Source organism: Thunnus albacares, chromosome 12 (assembly GCF_914725855.1).
Source record: "Thunnus albacares chromosome 12, fThuAlb1.1, whole genome shotgun sequence".
Classification (NCBI taxonomy): domain Eukaryota; kingdom Metazoa; phylum Chordata; class Actinopteri; order Scombriformes; family Scombridae; genus Thunnus; species Thunnus albacares.
The window spans coordinates 11,262,052-11,281,884 of NC_058117.1; the positions used below are offsets into that span (position 1 = coordinate 11,262,052).

Below are 19,833 nucleotides of genomic sequence, written 5' to 3' on the forward strand. Positions count from 1 at the left end.
GAAGAGACACGGAGCAAATTGATAACGGGCACAAATAACACCAGCATGATGAAGAAACAGCGGTATTCAGTGTCACTGTAGTGCCAAGGAAACAGACAAAGTCATCTATAAAATGTAAAACAATATTCAGTAACGGGTGAAGATATTTGGTCCTACAGTACATGAAAGGCTAGATATGAGAGAGGCAATGAGGATGACAAGATGGCAACAACACAACTGTACAGATGTGACCTAAATACATTCTCATTGCATCAACAATGCTGTTCTAGTATAGAGGCAGTTCAATTGTCTGGAAAAATATATATATTTCAACTACACTGAGGTCACATCTTTGGGAGTAATCAAGGAGAGATTCAGTTTCTACTCTATGACACGCTCACTGAGCCTTTTTTTAGTCTACACCTTACTAGTTTTGAAATAAAAATGTTTCAAAAGTATCAAAAGAAATATAACATGGCACCATCATTGTGCATTCTATAAGAACTGTGCACATTGGCTTTCTCTATAGAAGGGTTCATTTTTATCAGTTTTATTTTACAGTCTTAAATCAATCGCTGTAGTTTTGCATAGATACCATTACGCAAAATCTAATCACATTCTGTACATGTAAAATAGAAAACAAAACAAACCTGTAAACATCTATTTCATAACAAATAACTCATTTATCCATTTAGATTTGACTGATAAATGAATATGAAAAATGACACGGTAGTGAAAATGGATGAACAATAGGTGGATAAAGATCAGCACACCTTTAAAGTACAACTACAGTAATGCAACTGTGAATGATGTTGGCCAAACCGCCTGTAAAACAGTAAAAATGATTCAGCCATTAAAGTATTTTTTTTCTCACTTACATAATAGTCATCTTTGCATGAAAAACCAAAATGTCAAGCTATTAAGGCAAAACAAGTATGCACAGTGATTTGTGATTTCATGCATAACCGCTTTTTACTATGGTGAAATCAAACTTCAGCATTTCCTAAAAATAACTTAAGAGGAAATTTGGGATAAAATCAAACCAGGTGTGACTTTGGCTTCTACAACAAATCAAACAGGGATTGGCGCTTGAACAACCAGCTTGGCACAGAGGGAGGTTAAAACTTCACAAACCAAACCAAGACGTGTTTCCTCTGAGTCATCAAGCTACGTGACGGGTGTGTGGTGTACTGTGGTTTGTTTAGGGTTTGCTCTGCAGATAGAGTTTTGTCAATCATTGATAGAGAATAAGAGATCAGGCTCCTTACGCCCCCATGATATTTTTGTCAAGTTTCCACAAAGCAATATTCATAAAAACTAGGCATCTATAATAAATCAAAAATGGATGTGTCATTAGCAAAAAGAAGTGTACAGGATTCATACCGTAACTCAAATGTCATAAGTCATAAACCATCTTCCGGTTCTGAAGAGAAGGGAGGCTGGCAACAGTCAATGCGTTTTCCTGCAATGATGTTTCTTTAAAAAAGCTCTCTTGTGGGGTTTTGATTGTGCCGATTGGTGTCGAACTGACAGCTCTGCCCAGACGGGGCCTCGACCGACGCGCTCCAGAAATCTGCTCCCCGCCCAGGGCAGCGGCGTTGGCGAACCTGTGCATGAGCATGTAGAGCCGTTAGAGCCGGTCGAGGCGAAACGCGTCCTCTGTGGCTGGGTCAGCAAGGACCATGTCTGGGTCATTGAGCATGTGCAGGCCGTCGAGCGTCAGTGGGTCGATTTTCAGATCGTCCAGTGGGAACTGGGAGTCGACATCAAAGCTGACGTCTGTGGACAGGGAGCCAGTCAGGTCCTTGGGCAGGCTGGGGGGAGATTCTCCACTCACTGAACAGACGCAAAGAAAAAGAATTAGCAGTTAAAGACATTAGCAAGAATTATAAGGTAGATATCCATCTTTCTGAAGTCTTTAAGGAGAAGGACGTCTTCCGTTTCTAGCTCAAATTAGAGAACGAATCAAGGACATGAAGAAAAAAAGAACGTTGAGGAGTCTGGGTTATGATTGGATAATAACTTAGGAAGCCTGACATCTTAATATCTTAATTACACATTTCAGTAAGAGGCAGTTAACGACAGACACAGCTAATTTTCAGACAGAATGGAAAACTCAGCGGGGGTGTAAAATCCTGTTGAATACTATTTTAATAGGTTAATCCCGGGATCAGCAAAGGCACCGGCTATAATTTTGAGCGGCATTTTTTGTCAGTTACCATCACTACATTATACATTTGGCATTTCCCTACATATATATAGTTTTAATTAGGTGGCCCTCCCATCTGGATTTGCCCCTACCAAAGTGATTTTTTATACTTTCAAACTCTGCTTAAGGAGATACTTGATTGATTAAGTAAACGCACAGTTCTATAGAGTTGGACTTGAACGTCCTCAGTTGGGGATATACTCATGAATGCAGCCCTGTTTTGCAGCCAACAGTCAGCTGTCAGTTGAATTTGTCACCAGAACTCATGCTGTCACAGTCATTTAGTTACTGCCATCCAATATGTGAGTGACAGATTAAAAACAATGCAGGGCGATTTAAAGCCAGTTTAGTGGGTATACCACTACAATCTGACACATTATAACAGCCCTGCAATGAATCATATCTTTGTAAAGCGTATAATGTTTATGTTATGTTTTCACAGTGTTAGAAAAACTGTCACTATATCAAAACATGTAAACAAATATGAAGCTTCATTCTAGTTAGGGATACTTCACAAAAGTATTGTATTGTGTAATACAACACAAGCAGCAGCGTGTCGCAGTTCTTTTGATAAACAAGCCACTTGCTGTGGGACTTAAGTGAGGCACCTGTGAGAATGATGTTGGGGATGTTGCCATGGCTACTGTAGCCCAGCTGCTGCGAGTCCTGAAGGTTGCAGTGGCCACCAGTCAAACCCATCATTAGTGCCTGGGAGTAGTTGAGGGTGGACGTCTGGTTGTACAGGCTGTCGGAGCTGATGGGGGTTTCAATCATGTTGAACTGCTCCAACTGGCAATAACAACAGAAAGAAACATTTTCTGCTGCTGTTGTATCTACACAACATATACTCGCTCTAAAGCAAGAACAGGTTGAAAGCAGAATTAAATATGGATGTTCAGGTTTTTGTCAGACACAAACAGAGCCTGTACCTGTTGAGAGAGAGCGCTGGCCTGAATGGACGGGAGCTGCTGGTCGTAGAAGTCTGCAAACACGCTGCCCAGTATGGAGTTATGCTGCAATAACAAACAAGTCAAATCTGTTTATTTAGACTCAGATAAAAACCTCCTGATGCGATTGTGAATATTCTTCATCCAAGCTGCAGAAGATATACGTTTAACATAAATATGTGGAATATGAAAAGGAGACAGTAAAAGCAGCAACAACAACAGAAGGACAGCAAACTGATTAAAATCAACTCACAACATCTGGAAATGTAAACCTCTGGAGTTTGCTAATTCACAGTCAGCTTGCCTACACCGAGGCTCACAGCGTTCTGTATCAGTATTATACAATCTTTGTGCATTTATTACAGAGAGGAGAAAGACTGCTGTGCACTCCTTAACTCAAACATTAACATAGCTCACATGTGCACTGACAGAATAAGGAGCAGCACAGAGAAGAAGCACTAAATAATCGTGTAATAAATAATAAATGCTAAACTACAAGAAGCTTACAGCATTACAGTACTCTCTGTGATATACATATGTAGCAGGCACTCGCTATCACAAGAAATTATGCATTAATTTTTTATACTGTGAGTTACTTACAGATACAGTACCAGTCAAAAGTTTGGACATCAGTTCTCATTCAAGTGAATAGGAAAGTGTGTCCAAACCTTTGACTGGTACTGTAGATACCCAAGTGCTACCTTGAAAATATTTTCCCATCTCCAGAATACTCAAAAACCAGCATTGAGAATGACTGAAAACCTGTTAAAAAAGATTTTGTGTGTAATCAGTTACTAAAATTTATTTACATGTATAGGAACTATTCCAAACTATATATCATAATCTAAAAATACTGTTGGATAGAAATGTACCAAATGTCAAAAATCAGGATGGGGACGCTTACTTTCAAAAGGCAGCTCTTTGCGAATGAGCTTCCTCTGCTGCCTTCTGGCCTTGGTGTTTTAATTAACACCATCCAAATGGAATAAAATTCACATGAAATGAAGGGAATCATTGAAAATATAATCCCCTTTGAGACTTTATTCTCCCTCCACTGAGTCATCCAGTGCAAGCTCTTGAAGATTCCCATTTGAATGTCCTCATTGAACCAGCAACAGAAATTCTCCTGTTTCATCGTGGCCTCTTAATGTATAAGTAATTGGATCATATTCTCAGCCCGTGCTCCTCCTAGTACGAAACCAAATTATCTGTGTGTGCTGCAGATGTCCCCACAGGGCAGAGCAGGATAATAGAACACGGCCTGTCAGTTGTGGTTTAGCCTGGGGATAACCTCAGGACGATGAGTGAGCCACTTCAGCACAGGAGAGAACTGAGATGGGGAAGCAAACAGCAGGACAAACGTGTTTGAATGCACACACGGCTTAAACCATCGCTCTCACTGTTCAAATGTATCTTTCTCAGCGTCTCAAACACACAAAGTCGCACTTATTAGTTAGTAGAAGCAAATGCTTATTTAAAATGAGTCTTTTACTGGTTGAGTAAAGGCTATAAATATCTAATACTGCACATAATGTACATTTACTGTAAATGCGTAGGCTTATTCAAGGTTTTATAAAAACATATTAGCAGGTTTTAAAGAAGTGAATGATTTACAATACAGCCTGTTAACAAGAGTTTTAAATCTCAAATACTAATACTGAGCCTAACACAGATTAACAACCCTGATCCATGTTTACCTTGGGTGTGTTTAGTTTATCTTAAAGCACCACCCTGCAAGCGAGGCTCAGTTTGTTAGAGATCCAACCATGAGAATGCTCCTCGAAAACACTTCGTGAGGGGAGGGGATTACCATCTCCTGTCATGTTCTCTCAAATCACTATGCTTGTGCAAAACCACAATAAACACAGAGATCTGATAAACATAAAAGAAAAAAAACTCCAGTACAGTGTCTAATTTAGCAAGACTGGGGAGGAAAATATAGGAGATGCAATGCAAATACCACAAAAGCAGCAGAGTAGGAAGGTCAAGGACACAGCTACATCACAACACATAAATGACACTGAGTGTGTAAAGAGACTGGTGGTCAGATCTGGGCAAAGTAGAAACTACAACTGACTACTTGTGTGAATTAACATGTAAATGACTTGACAAAGCTAGATTTCCTAGAATACTTGTTTAAAATGTTTAGTTTTACTTCCTTTTATCATGCCAGAGCATAAAAAGCACAGGTGTAATTAAATTAATTAAGGTGTTGTGTATTAGGAAACTTCAGGTGAAAAGAAACGTCATGTAATTAAGCTGTGAAAAAGGTCTAATGTCTTGCATGTTGATATCAGAAAAAGGTCCTCTTCTTATTATGAGTTTTGCCCCTTCCCTCTTACATAAATAACTACATAAAAAGAGCAAGTAACTAAGTAAATAACTATTTAGCTAACTTTAAAAGGGAAAAAGTCTGCTTTAATTTGATTCATATTGTTCAAGTGCTCGAAATAAACTGACATACTTTACAATTTATTGTGGAACTGCAGTGCAGAGTCCAAAACAAATTTCCCCATGAGGACAATTAAAGTATATCTTGATCTTTTTGCCCAGATCTGCTAATGTCGACACAAGAAAGCAGCTGTAGGAGGGGGGCAGCCACAGATTCCTACTCGGCAACGATTACCACAGAACTACGATGCAAAGGGACGTTGACGTTTATACAGAGTGAGCCAGCAACTCATTGGTTCACACGCCCTTACTTGAGGCGAGCCGCCAGGTGAGAAGCCTTGATTGGAGACAGGGGAGGTTGGAGACTGATTGGCAGAGGATCCAACCCTACTGCGGTACTGTTGGAGGGGGGAGGCCTGATACAAGAGGATATGTGAGTTATTCACATTGGAGGAGGTTCTTCGCTGGCGTTGTGGTGTGTTTGCTATGTGTAAATGTGAATATGGAGTTTTGTTAGATGTATGCCGAGGATAGTAGAATGAAGGAAAGTGAACACTATATGTCACATCAATACTTGAAGAATACTGAAAAGGCTATTGTGGAAACAGTGAAAACTACAGAAGATTAATTAGAAGAAATAAAAATATTGCCTGTAATCCAAGCCAAGAAACTGAACATCTCTTTTGTTCTGTTCTGTCTTATTTTTTCTGTGTTCTCATCCTGTAGTCAAGTAGGGCTGCAGCTAACCATTATTTCCGTTATCTATTAATATGACCATTATTTTCTCAAATAACTGTTTATTCTAGAAAACATAAGATAATAGTGAAAAATGTCCCACAGCCCAAGGTGACGTCTTCAAATGTCTTGTTTTGTCCGACCAACAGTCAAAAACCCAAAGATTTTTGGTGTACAATTGTATAAAACAGAGAAAAGCAGGAAATCTTTGCATTTGAGAAGCTGGAAGCAGCTAAGGTTTGGCATTTCTGCTTACAAAATGACTAAAATAATTAACTGATTATCAAAATAGTTGCCAACAAATTTTCTGTGGATCAATCGTTGCAGCTGTAAAACAAAGAATATTTGCACAAACCAGCAAAAACAAAGACAATATTCTCATGAAATTCAATTCTGATCACAAAATCAACTTGACTTGCCGTAAGCAATACACCCCCATAACTGTGGAGAGAAAAATATGAGAGGTACTATTCTAGTAAATATAACGAGACTGGTAAACTCTTATCACTCAAAAGCCAACAGGAGTTCAAACCTCTACATTCTTAATCTATTGATAGATAAGCTATCAAAACATTGGTAGCATGAGATAGAGAAGTGATAAAGCAGTCCAAGGTCTCTGAATACTGATGTAAACTGCAATGATAATTGTTGTGTTAGACCTGCTCCCGAAACAGAGAGAAAATTGTCATAATCTTGCTGTAACTGTATCACAGCTAAAATGTACATCTTAGAAATGGAGGCAAACACATCCAAAATCATCTCTGAACACAAAGCAACACATTATATAAGCTAGAAAACTCTAGATGAGTCTGTTTATTCGTGGTTAAATTAACAACATGTTAGGTCTAAGCTGCAGTCCTTCTGTGTCTCTTCACAATGTTTCAATTGACCCCACACTGTAAAGTCTATAACCGAGATGAAGAGAATGTAGGCCACTTCATTTCTGCAGTAATCCAAACACATTCCCACTGCAACAGAAGTAGAGCAGCGAGAGCCAAGATCTGAAGGACGTGGCAGTGCCTTGCAGAAGTATTTAGATTCCTTGATGTTTTGCACATTTTGTTGTGCCTCTATTTCATACATTAATTCAGTTTTTTTAGTGTAAGTTCTGCGCAGAGCATGCCAATAAAAAAACTAAATTCCCGGACTGTAAAGATTTGTGTTTACATATAAATTTTAACAGACGGACACGTAGAGTTTTGTTTTCTTTTTGATGTAAATGATGTAACGTTTTACACAATCAATGTGATCTAGAGCAACTTATCAAGGGGTCTGAATACTTAAACAAGGTGCATCACTAATATCAACACATTAATAGCGTTTGAAAACTGCTGTCATAATACAACACTGTGTGATATGTTTCCTCTGCTCACCGTGTTCATGTCGATGGTCATGTTGGCTTGAGAGGAGGTCTGGTTGTCTGACGTGGAGCAGGAGTTCACGGAGGACGGCAGCTGGACCAGGCCTGTTTGCTGGAAATTTAAGAGTGATAAATAAAGATTCAGCCATCAAGTGGCAGTTTATAGTTATAACTGGCTATACTGGCTTATCACAGACACACTACGTTAGGATCTGCCTGTGTTTGATTCGCAGGACGTAAATGGCTACAGAAAAGTACATTTGCATTATACTGTATGTTTATGTCAAAACAAATATCATTATTAATTTTTTAACTGTCAAATATTGAGAACTGTATCAAAAAAACGTAACTTTAATCAGAATAAGACATCATAGAGCCCTTATATTTTACTCATGACCAAGTCAATGAATCATAGTCATATTATTCATTTATGAACTGCTACTACTGTACATCAGAGAAAATCTCCATCAAAGGTTTTAGTTGAGGATGTGAAGTGTTGATCAGAGGACAGAGAAGAGAGTCCACAGTGCTGAGGCATGTCGATCAATTTTGTTGATACATTTTAATTAAAAAAATTCTTAATTCTACAAATGTTTAAGGATTCTTCAGACCTGTGGGAACCCTGCACTTTGTAAAATCTTTGTGGGAGAGACTGTACACACCTCTCAACCAGAAAGTGAGGTGACAGACAACATTACACAGGTCTGTAGGCTGCTGGTAATTTGAGACTTATTTTCAGCACAATTGTTAATTAGGGAAAAATCTGATTAGGAAAATTATTCTAACGGAAAGAGTGGTGGAAGGTCAGGACGCATCATCTTCATTCACAGCAATGAGACTTGGTGTTATCTCAGATGTTAATTTATCCACAATCTGCCCAGATCTGGATGCTGCTCTAATTAGTTTAAATAATAGGAAACTGATTTTCATAAGTTTTACTGTAGAAGGTTTTATTATGGTAGGTAAATATGACCTGAAAAAACTGGATGCCAGCAGCAAACCCCTCAGAAACGGAGCTGTACGGAGTGGATTTTATTTGACATGGACTTACTAAAGATTATTTTATGCATCAAAAGGGGAATAAGTGCATTCTTCCCGTGTGACTTTTCTTATAAATATTGCACAAACTGGACAAAAGAGCAAACTCATGCATGAAGAATTAGTTGAACTTGCATTACAAGAATTAAGAATTAAGGAACTGATGAATGAGAAAGCAGAAAGCAAACACTGATATCGGTTTACAAAAACTGAAAAAAGCAAAAAGTCTGTAAAGGACAAGACAGCCACTTCCACCCACAGAGGTTACCAATCTTGTAATACTCTCTGTAAGTTTAGTGTTTTCATGTGTTTAATGAACAAAGCCAAACCTGTGATTCAGATTTCAAAAACCATCACTTACTTAGTGTATAATTCCTGATATTCCTCTATTCTCAAATGCAAGTCTATCTCAGCTGATTATGCTTTTGTGTAACTGTTAGTTTTCATAGATAGAGTGCTGGTAAGAAACTCACCTGCTGGCTCTGGTGGGTCTGGGACGACGGCTGCTGGTTGAAGAAGGCATACTGGGACAGCTGCTGCTCGAGGTTCATGGCGTTGATGGCCGCCTGGAAGGAAACACAGCAAAAGATAAAACATGAAGTTCTACTGTTTTATCAAATATCATTATTTGTGGGCTACTCAGATGACTGATTCCTGCATAAAACTTGTGAAAAAATCATTAAAATCTAATATTTTACACCAACATAATGAAAACAAAAAACTATCTTTGGTATTTTTAACACCACACACATAACTTCTTAACCATAACATGACAAAAAAGTCCATCTGAACCACTGGGAATTGTCCAAAATAAGTGAATAATCAATTAAGTTTAGCATTATAGATTTTCTAGGGGAAGGGGTCAGGACGGAGAGCTCTGCTGTACCTGAGAGAGAGTGAGAGGTGGAGATGTCGGGGAGAGCTGCAGGTTCTGGTGCTGGTGGGAATCTCCTGTGTTCAGGATGAGAGGAACCATGTTGTCCTGCCCAGGCTCCATTTCCATGGTTACTGTGGGCTGAGAGGTGTTCACTCCTACCCAGCACACAAGAATGGCATAATGAAGGAGTTTTAACAGCACATAGAGTCTGAAATCAGCACCAAAACTTGGTAAATGTTGAAATGAAAAATCACTGACACATTGCAAATGTTTCCATGTTAAATATGAAAACACGACTGTCCGTCGCGTTACCTTGTGTGTTCGCCAGTGTGCTGTTAGAGGAGCTGAACGAGGCGGCTGCAGCATCATCCGAGTCCAGCGGGGTGGGCAGTGGAGGAGGGAACTGGATGTTGGTCAGGTCAGGTAGTGAACCGCCAGTGTTGTGGGCAGCTGGTTTTAGTGAAGTGGTCAACTGCTGGTCCGGAGATGGGAATATGCTGCCGAAAACAGACGTGCGCAGTGAACTTGACAGCGATGACAAGATTAATACACTGGAAAATGTCAGCGATGAGATGAAGGAGCAGAAACATAAACACTGGATAGCTTATGCAGATTACTGAGCAATGCTTAAAAATGTTTTACATTACAATCAACTCAGAAATATTTGGCTTGCATTTGGTTAGTGGGACTCTACTGCTTCTGGCTACACACTCATTACTTTGGCAGTCGAGTGAGTAAATGGAAGTGATGCTTAATTATAGTCAGATGGCTTCAATTTAAAGCCATGTTTTATTCATGTTTCTTCGGATGTGTGTAAATATGCACTCATTTGAAGCGGACTGTAACACAGTTTTTACTTCCACTGACATCCAACGTTATAAAGGTGCAGCTAGAGCTAAAACATTCTCATCATCATTTCATTATGTTAATCAGACTTCAGAAAATGTATCCTTAGACCAGCTCTGAAGAGAAGAAACAGTACAATACTCACTGGATTCCTGGAACTTTGCAGGGCTTGGACCTTGAAATGTTCTGAAGGGGAAAATATAATTAATAGCTTGAGTATTGTGGAGACCACAGATAAAAACACATAGAAACATGTATGTGAGTTTAAATGTCACACCTTTTTGCAGTCCCAGTTCTGTTCTTGCCCATCTTCATCAACGTCCTGTTTAATTGCTTCAGATCCTGGTACAGTTAGCAGGAGAACTGGAGAGATGGAGAAAAAAAATATGTCTTCAGTCTCTTGGGTCTACAGATGTCCAGCCTGTATGAGCGTATAATAATCACAGCCCACATGTCCTCATTTATTATGATCAAGGGATATTTAAACAGAAAATAACACACAAAGAAGAGAAGGAAGGAAGATAATGGAAAAACAGGAAGAAAGAAAAAAAGACTAAAAGTGTGACAGGAAAGTAAAAGATACGATTTATACTGAATGTGAATGAGGGACAAAATGAAAAAAATGCCTCCAAGGAGATTCATACAAAATGAGTCAAAGCACTTCTGATATTAAAATAATCTGCCTCACGCTGCCATTAGCGCTAAAATTCATCGGACACTTGAATGCACCCCATCTTCTCAGCAGTAATTTTCCTCCTCTGCCTTCAAAGCCACATTGAAACCCTTTCATCATACACTGGAGGGCACTCTACTGAACCGTCAAGAGAAAAGCAGCAAAATAACACACAAATAAACAAGCTTACAACAAAAAAACCCCAACCACCATCACTAACTGCTGCAGATCATTTCAAAAACACCTGAATGGTCTGGTCTGGTTAAGAATGGACTCATTTGAAGCAGAGCGATGTATGGTGGCTCAATAAAAAATAGAAGTTTGAATTAAAAAATGACTCTTTGAGATCATTTGTACCTCGTTTTGGCTGGAGCTCCTGTGATCCTCCAGTGAAGGAGGCCTGCTGGGGAGGAGTTAGTGTGCTCTGGTGCAGTGCTGAGTCAGAGTTTGTCCTGCAGCACAAGAATGTGCACAATCACACAGTGCAATTTACAGTAAAATAAAAGAAACCAAATACTGTATGTTTAGAAGCAGAGAAAACACATGTCATTCAATTGCTAGAAAAAAACTGTTCTACAGCAGCTACAAACCCTTTTATACAAAATCATCTGGGCATAAACCACAATTATCAACACAATTTAGCCATTGTGACTGATTTTCAAGCTCACCAAGAGTTTACACTGGTCTACAAAAACCACACAATTGGCACATCATGTTGTGTAAGAGTTTAAGATCATATCTCTTTGTGACCAAACTGAGCCTATGACTAAGTAAAGCAGTCACAATTATATCAAATATGTTGTGACTTTTAAAGCAAGAATATAGTACAATCTGATCCTTTGTGGTGGCTTATGATAAAAAATGTAAATGCAGCATGTTTGTCTATAACAATCTACGGTAAAAGTAAGTCATTAAATGTGTGATGTTGCAATATGTTTTCATAGTTGTCTTGTATTGCTGATTTGACAGGGCAGTGTGGTACAAGTCATAATTCTGAGGCTATGTGAAGGATTTATTATGATCATTATAAAAAGAGTAAACAGTAACACATACAGTCATGCAGAGACAGACAGTGTTTTATCGTTTGAGGCTGTCATACCTCCTCCAGCTGGTATCAGGTGGCGGTGACAGATATACTGAGCCATATGGACAGCTGTCAATGTGAGATCGCGAGTTAAGAAAATACAGCTGGCAGACTCAGTGCATTCATTCCTGTGAATTCTTTTAACCAAAGAAGCTATAATAAAAAGCATTCTGCTGATGGTACCTCAAATAAAACCAGCATGTGATTAAAGAGAGGAATAATGAGCAGTGAGCTTCATGTCACGGTTTGATATTTGTCAGGGCTGGCTCATTGTACATGCTGCTTATTACAGACCTTCCGACCAAACACATTCATGGTTTGACTTTAATCACACACTGATGTAACTTACTAGCATGCACAAAACAAGTTGAGTAATTCTGACTCCAGTTACCCAAATAATCCTATGTATGAAAAACACAGGAAGGGTGTTACTGTTGAATTGCAATATATTCAAATGTGTTTACGAGTGCGGACAAAATATTCAGTCACATTTGAGTATAACACAATGCAAATCACTACCAACACAAACTACAGGGGTGCTTTCAGAAAATATTAACACACTCAAGACAATTTTCAGACAATCATTAGTAATCAAACTAAGGAATTATTTGTTCATTTCAAGTTAAAATATCTGCATCACGTAGCAATAATACAGTTGTTAAAGCAAAAAAAAAAAAATCAATATCTGTCGCAATATTGCAATAGCCAAAATCCCATAAATATGTAGTATCATATCACAATTTGTGTACTAATATTGATCGGTCACCTATCTCTACTGCAGAGTGACAAGATTAAAGCCCCCGCAGGTGTTTTTGCCTGATTAGTCTTCTCAAGTCTGAGTGTGATTACATTTCCTTCACTTTTGTTAGTTTTGTTGCCTATTAGTAGATTGAGTCTGGTGACATGATGTTATTCCCAGCATAACTCCACTCACAAAGGTCTAATCAACCAGATTTATTTAAAACACCTGTGTGGATGTAAAGTGGACACCTTTCTACCTAAAAGACCTTCAAATAGCCCACTGACTACTCATAAATGAATATTCAACAAAGCCACGTAATATGCTTTTAAATGAGATCCAGACCTCTGAAAATGATGATATATGGGAAATTGAATAAGACATCACCTCACAAACAGTGATCAGACTCAGCATATGTAACAAAAGTAACAGACAACTTTAAAGGATATCTGGCGCCCATGTTTGTCAATAGACAGGGGCTTTCGGTGGGGTGATGTGATGCGGTTCCGGTCTCGGTAGACCCTGTCCACCAACCCGTGGTGTCGCGTCGATCTGTTGGTGTCCAATCCTGAATTCTAACAATAGGAAAAAAGGAAAAAAATGAAATCACCTGATCAAGTTGTGAACATTTCCTTCCATTTCCAAGCTAATACTTTTGATCGACGGTTTTCCCATTGAGTCCCCAATATAATAATAACGACAATAATAATGATAATAATAACAATGATAATAATAATAATAATAATAATAATAATAATAATAATAATAATAATAATAATAATAATAATAATAACAATAATAATAATAATAATAAAATTGGTTTAATTATACAGCACCTTTCATACATAAAATGCAGCTCAAAGTGCTTTACAGGAGAAAATAAAATCAAAGACACAGGTAATAAAAACAAGACATGAGGGGCAATTCTATATATAAAAAGAGCAATAAAAAAGAGCAATTAAAGAATAAAAAAACAATTTAAAAAAGCATAAAACAGATATAAAGGTATAAAAGAAGTATCAAATTAAAACAGAGATGTTAAAAAAATAAAACTAATTAAAAGCAAGATCATAAACGTAGGGTAAAATAAAAGTTGCTTGTCTAATTTGTGGTGGGAGTATGTTCCAACCTTTGATACATAAAAACCACAAAGCTGCTTCACAATACTTTTTGTAGTTAATTTTTGGAACATTTAGCAAGCCTGCACTACATGACCCGAGGGGTTTGGAACATACTCGGATAAGCAATCAGAAATGTATGAAGGTGCTGAACCATTACAAGCCTATGAAAAGGTAAAACAAGTTTAAAATCAATCCTCAGATATACAGGCAGCCAGTGTAATGATGCTAAAACTGGGGTAATGTGATCTCTTTTCCTAGTTCTTATTAAAACCCTGGCTGCTGAATTCTGCACAAGCTGCAGCCTATCAATGTTTTTTTTTCAGTAATCCTGAATAAAGTGCATTACAATAATCCGGGCGAGAAAATACAAAAGCATGAGTCATCTTTTTGTCATCTTCCAGTGTAAGGTAGGGTGATAAAAGGCAATCTTTGTAACACTGTGAATTAAAATTTAACTCAGAATCAACAATAACACCAAGGTTTTTTACTTCCGACTTGTTCTGTGGTGCCAGACTTCCAAGATTGCTAAAACTTGTACCAATTACGAGAATTTCTATTTTGTCTTCATTTAATTTAACAAAATTATTGCTCATCCACTGTTCCATGCTGGAGAGGCAATTTATAATAGGATTCAATGCATGACAGTCATCTAGAACTGCAATTAAATACAACTGAGTGTCATCAGCATAACAATCATAATTCACATCATGATCACCAATAATTTCACAAAGTGGTAGCATATATAAACAAAATCATGGAGGACCAAGAACTGAACCCTGCAGAATACCAAAAAGGCTATCATGCTTTACAGAGACAGGGTCGCCAAGACTAACAGAATATCTTCTGCTAATGAGGTATGTGTTAAACCAATTTAGAACTGTACCTTTTTTGACCAACCCAATTTTCAAGTCTGTCTAGACGAATCTTGTGATCTACTGTGTCGAATGCAGAAGTATCAGAATAGATATTTTTTTGCTTTCTGCGCTCACTCTAAGATCATTAGTTATTTTTACCAGTGTCATTTCGGTTTCTGTGTCCCCTTCTAAAGACAATTATGCCTAAGAAACTAACAATGTTGAACTTTTCCTTATCCCAACTTACACTGTCCTTGGCCCACAGATAGAAGCCTGTTTTCTGACCTCTCTGATAAAATGTGATACCTGTACTGTATGTACAGTAGAGCGGGGAAAAAGTTGATGTTGCTCAGGGCAAAAATGCCTATGAAAGATTGGAAAATGCCAATAAAATTAAAAATGAGGGTCTGAAAAGTGCCCACGATAATAAGGATGTTGGTTGTGTTGTGTTTTTTAATAGTCTGTTATAGAGTTGTATCATACAGATTTTTAATACATTCTTTTCAAGCTATTCATGTCATTAAATTACATAAACGCCTTATTTTTTTTGCAAAATTCAAAGCCTCTACACACCCACACAGGTGCTTTCATTTATTTTGCCTGATTAGACTTCTTCTCAGGACAGTGTGGGTGTGTACAGCCAGTGCTTGTGCCTGTTAGGGTGGGACAAATTAGACCTTTCTTATTCTTATTGGTATACAGAGTTTGGTGACCTCATGTAACTAACAAGCGGCGCTCCCACCCAACTTCAACCTGAGCAGAGGTCTAATTAGCCATAAATTGACTGCACACCTGTGTAGGAGTGCTGGGCATTCAACTTGGTTTAAGTGTTTGCCTGTCTTCACATGCATGTCTTAGCGATGCATCATATACAGTACAATTGTATTTTCTAGGATGTAAATGGAAAGCAATAACACAGATCCACTAGACAAAGCTTTTCTCCACCAGTTCACTGCAGCACTGGACAAACATTTCTGCGAACATGGAGCAGCTCTTCTCTCTCATATATACAGACAGTAGACAATATTGCCATCACACAGAAGGACAATATAAAACCGAGAAACATAAATATAGTAAAACCGTGAAAGCTAGTGTTGTTTCCAGCAATTATTTACTGTTATTCTGATATGAACATATAGCTCTGTAGAGGAGAGTGAGCAACATACTGTAATGTAAAAAAAATAATACAGTTAATGTAGATTGTGCCTTTTTATATTTATTCTCTCTTCTACTTATTCTAAACAAAGCACCCTTGTTACTCACATAAATATGTAGTGACACATAAGTATGTCACTTCCTGTGTAGCAGATGATTTAGCCCAGTTTAATAAAGCAAATGTAAACATTTTAAGCTGAATCAGTATAACTGGATATTATTCAGCCATAGAGATGTACATAAGGAATACTTATTTATATGAAACAGCTATGGACGATTACAGAAAAACACATCTTGGCACAAACTAAATGTTAATTTGGGAACATTATAATCTTGACGAAGGTTAGACTGTTGTATTAGATTAGTTTCAGCAAGATATACCTAATAAACTGGCAACCAAATGTATCAATACTATCACAAAAACTTTATAGTGAAGAAGAAGAAGAAGAAGAAGAAGAAGAAGAAGAAGAAGAAGAAGAAGAAGAAGGCATAAATAATCTCTCACCTGAAAAGACACATCAACAGTGCTGTTTCCAATCTGATTGACGTTTGGCAAAGATCCTCCATAGTACTGGCCACGGTTCTGTCCCAGCTGCAAATACTGAGTCTTCTGCAACTGTAACTGGAAGCAGAACAACACAAGGTAAGACAGGCGGATAGTGTGCGCACTTTACGTAAGACATAAATATGATAATTTCATGTTCCAGAGGAAAAAAACAACTCTGTGTTATTTAAAAGATTGATATCCTCAGTTTACTATTGTCAACATGGCAGCACAGTGTGAATTTAATAACTTTTACATGTGACGAGATGATAAGAAACTTTAGTTGGAAGAACAGAACTTCAGAGAGAGATCGATATCGCTTCCAAAAGCAAGCTCCCTAAACTCCCTCCTGACAGTGTTTATTTCCAAACAGCCTCCAGTTCCATTTCCCATTAGAGTGACCATAACCGGTCAATTAAATTTTCTCATGCAAGCCCACTGCTCACTGTTGGCAGGGCAGAAAATCTAATAATAACAATTACTAAGCCTGCATCGCTGTTGTAGTTTGATAAGCCTCCAACCTGAGAGTTTATTTCTTTAAATATGTTCTCTTTTAACAAAGGATCACAAATACTGTCACATCTCTGGATCAGGAAGAGGCCAATCCCAATCCTTTCAACCGCAGCAAGACAGGTGCAGAAAAGCCGAGACAGAGAGAGAAAGAGAGGCAGAGAGAGGCTGAAGGAGAGACGGATGGGGACGGGGTGAAAAGAGTGAAACTCTAAACCTGAGGCCTGCTTCACACAGGTCTAACTTTGACTCAGATGAGAGCTTCCTACCACTTGTATTTGCATTAATGCAAATAAAATTCACAAGAAATGAACCCGAGGACCTCCGTCAGGGTGAAAAAAATATATTTTCTGACTAACCTGTGTAGACATGTACTGCAAAAAAAACCACATTGTACTGCTGACAGAATTTATTCATCAATTGGTTTGTAGGAGATTAATAAAATAAATAACAATTTTACCATTGTATTGATCCAAACTTCTCCTAAGGCTTTATAAACAGGCCTTTTTCACAGCCGACATTTTGATGTATCATAGTAGAAACAGCACAGGTGTTACTAACATTAACGACGGACTCTGTTCCATCTAAATGTGCCAGTAAACCAAAACCGTGAGCCAGCGCGTACAACACCAGGACCCTGAAACTGAATCAGCTAAATGGAATTCAGTCATCATTAATTTTATTATTTACATGTGTTTTCCCACAGTGACATGTAAAAACGTCTTTCCTGAAAAATGCCCATAGAAAGACTTGGTTTCTTGGTTGCATTTTGGCTGTTGCTCAGACTAAATTTGCAGTTTTTAAAACTGAATATAATAACTTGTAATCAGCATTTGTCTACTTATTCCTGACACAGAGACTAAATAAAACACAGATTCATTGAAAAAATAGCTTTGATTGCTATAATGAAAATAATCCAATAGCATCTCCATAACAGCAGGAGTATAGTCTGATAGTTAGTTGTTTTCTTCCACATGCACATTCCTTTTCTGCATGTTGACAGGTACAGAAAACAACAATGTTTCCTGTGTGTAGCTTTGGTTGAAGTCTGTCTGCCCATCATGTATCCACTCAGCAGCAGTCACTACTGAAGCCCAGCCTCCATAGGATTTATTTTGGAGGCCTGTGCTGTATGTGGCTTAAATTCCACATAATCTGCTGGCCTTCATCTTTGGTGTTTGGATGTCAATCATGTTGCACAGGCCTGAGGACCTGTCAGACAAGTTTACTTAACCACGGCGCACACACACCTCACCATAGAGCCACTCCTGCCATAATTATTCTGTATTAAAGATAAATGTCTGATTTAATGGGTAACGTCGTTTTGTCTAATCAACCCTTCACTGAGCGCACGAGACGAGGAAAAAAAAAATCATAGCTGCATTTGGGCGCGCGCTGTCAAATACGCATGCACGCCCCTTTGCTTCCACTTGCGTGGGACAGAAATTGAAATAACTTTTTTCGGACGAGGGTCCCTGACATCCATCTGTACATTACAGGACAGTTACCTCCTGCCAGCTCTGGTCGTTGTGGTCCGCAGGAGAGAAAAGGCTACAGCTGGCAGGAAGCGTCGTTTGTTATTGTTTACCTATCTGCTCTGGCTGCGTGCAGCCGCCGCGCTACAAATGCATATTTGACAGCTCGCAGTGAAAACAAACGCAGAAGAGGTGGCGCGGGAGGGGGGGAAAAAAAGCAGAAACCGGTTTCATTACCCTCGCTGCCCGGGTAATGCTGAGGTCTTTCATCACTTCTTCAAATGCCGCCGTCTCCTCCGCCTGCTTTTGGTTATGTAAAGCGATTTTCTCGCTGAATTTCCGCGGATTGTTCGAAGTCGCCATGTTTCGCTCTTCTGCTCCGTTTTCCTTCAGTGGTCAGTGTCAAGTCACACAGAGTGAGGACACGCTACTTCCGGTTAGAGGTACAACAAAACGATGGATGCATTATAAGAGCGCTCATAATACATCCATGAACAAAACACGAGTGTAATTTAAAGACCCAGTGTATAGGATTTAGTGGCACCTAGCTGTTAGGTTGCAGATTGCAACAAACTGAAGACCCCTCCCCTTCCAAGCATGTAGGAGAACCTAAGGTGGCCACGAAACTCATGAAAAACGCAAAAGGCCCTCTCTAGAGCCACTGTTTGGTTTGTCCGTTCTAGGCTACTGTAGAAACATGGCAGCCTCCATAGAGGAGGACCATGGATGTATTATAAGAGCTGGATAGGGCTCCGCTCCTCAGCCTTGCAGCCTGTCTTTTGCAGTGGCCACTCACAGTATTGCAGTGAAAAATCCCCCTGTGGCCCACAAAGCATTTTCCCCATAGTCCACCATTGTAAAAGAGTTGATTGTTGACAGGACACCTCGAACTGCAAACAAGTTCAATTATGACTCTTTCTATTATGGATTTTTGATCCATGGAGGTTTTGTATTTGTAAACCTTTCCTCAAGCCAAGAAAAGCTATTTAAAAATATTATCACAATATAAAGTCTATGGGCTGAGTGGGAACTCGTCGGTGGGGGCCGGCAGAAGAAACACTACTGTGCATATTCAGTGGGCCGCATACCCTCGGAAGTAAACCTGGAAGCTAGAAACCTTTTGGGCGTATGCATCACGTGAGCAATTCTTACTGGACTGAATGAGTGCCATTTTCAGTTCAGTACCCAGCTCTTATAATACATCCATGAAGAGGACCCGCTCCCTATGAAGATAGAAAGGGCTCATTGTAAGGTAACGAAAACACAGCGATTCTTATTTCCAGATGATTATACACT

The 19,833-nt window shown here is 38.7% G+C and overlaps 1 protein-coding gene across 2 annotated transcripts; it reads right to left on the reverse strand.

Annotated features, from left to right (window-relative positions):
• Positions 1-737: 737 nt before the first annotated feature.
• crtc1a (CREB regulated transcription coactivator 1a) lies at positions 738-19,166 on the reverse strand. Of its 2 annotated transcripts, XM_044366956.1 has the most exons (15): positions 18,775-19,166; positions 16,514-16,630; positions 13,328-13,453; positions 12,155-12,216; positions 11,413-11,507; positions 10,660-10,745; positions 10,528-10,568; positions 9,849-10,033; positions 9,546-9,691; positions 9,133-9,225; positions 7,635-7,733; positions 5,838-5,942; positions 3,118-3,201; positions 2,797-2,977; positions 738-1,815 (listed from the first exon to the last, which is right to left on the reverse strand). In XM_044366956.1, the coding sequence occupies exons 1-15, from the start codon at positions 18,898-18,900 to the stop codon at positions 1,610-1,612; spliced, it is 1,752 nt and encodes a 583-aa protein (XP_044222891.1). In that variant the 5' UTR covers positions 18,901-19,166; the 3' UTR covers positions 738-1,609. The 2 variants fall into 2 exon arrangements, with proteins under 2 accessions (XP_044222891.1, XP_044222892.1); XM_044366957.1 differs by lacking the exon at positions 5,838-5,942.
• Positions 19,167-19,833: the final 667 nt, after the last annotated feature.

What these genes read in the sequence shown, in the direction of transcription:
- crtc1a (XM_044366956.1), bottom strand. Translation starts at nt 18,900, where the DNA reads ATGGCGACTTCGAACAATCCGCGGAAATTCAGCGAGAAAATCGCTTTA. An exon ending in CCTGATACCAGCTGGAGGAG is followed by an intron (nt 11,508 to 12,154) that starts GTATGACAGCCT and finishes CTTGTGCTGCAG; the next exon opens with GACAAACTCTGACTCAGCAC. An exon ending in TGCAAAGTTCCAGGAATCCA is followed by an intron (nt 10,034 to 10,527) that starts GTGAGTATTGTA and finishes TGTTTTCGGCAG; the next exon opens with CATATTCCCATCTCCGGACC.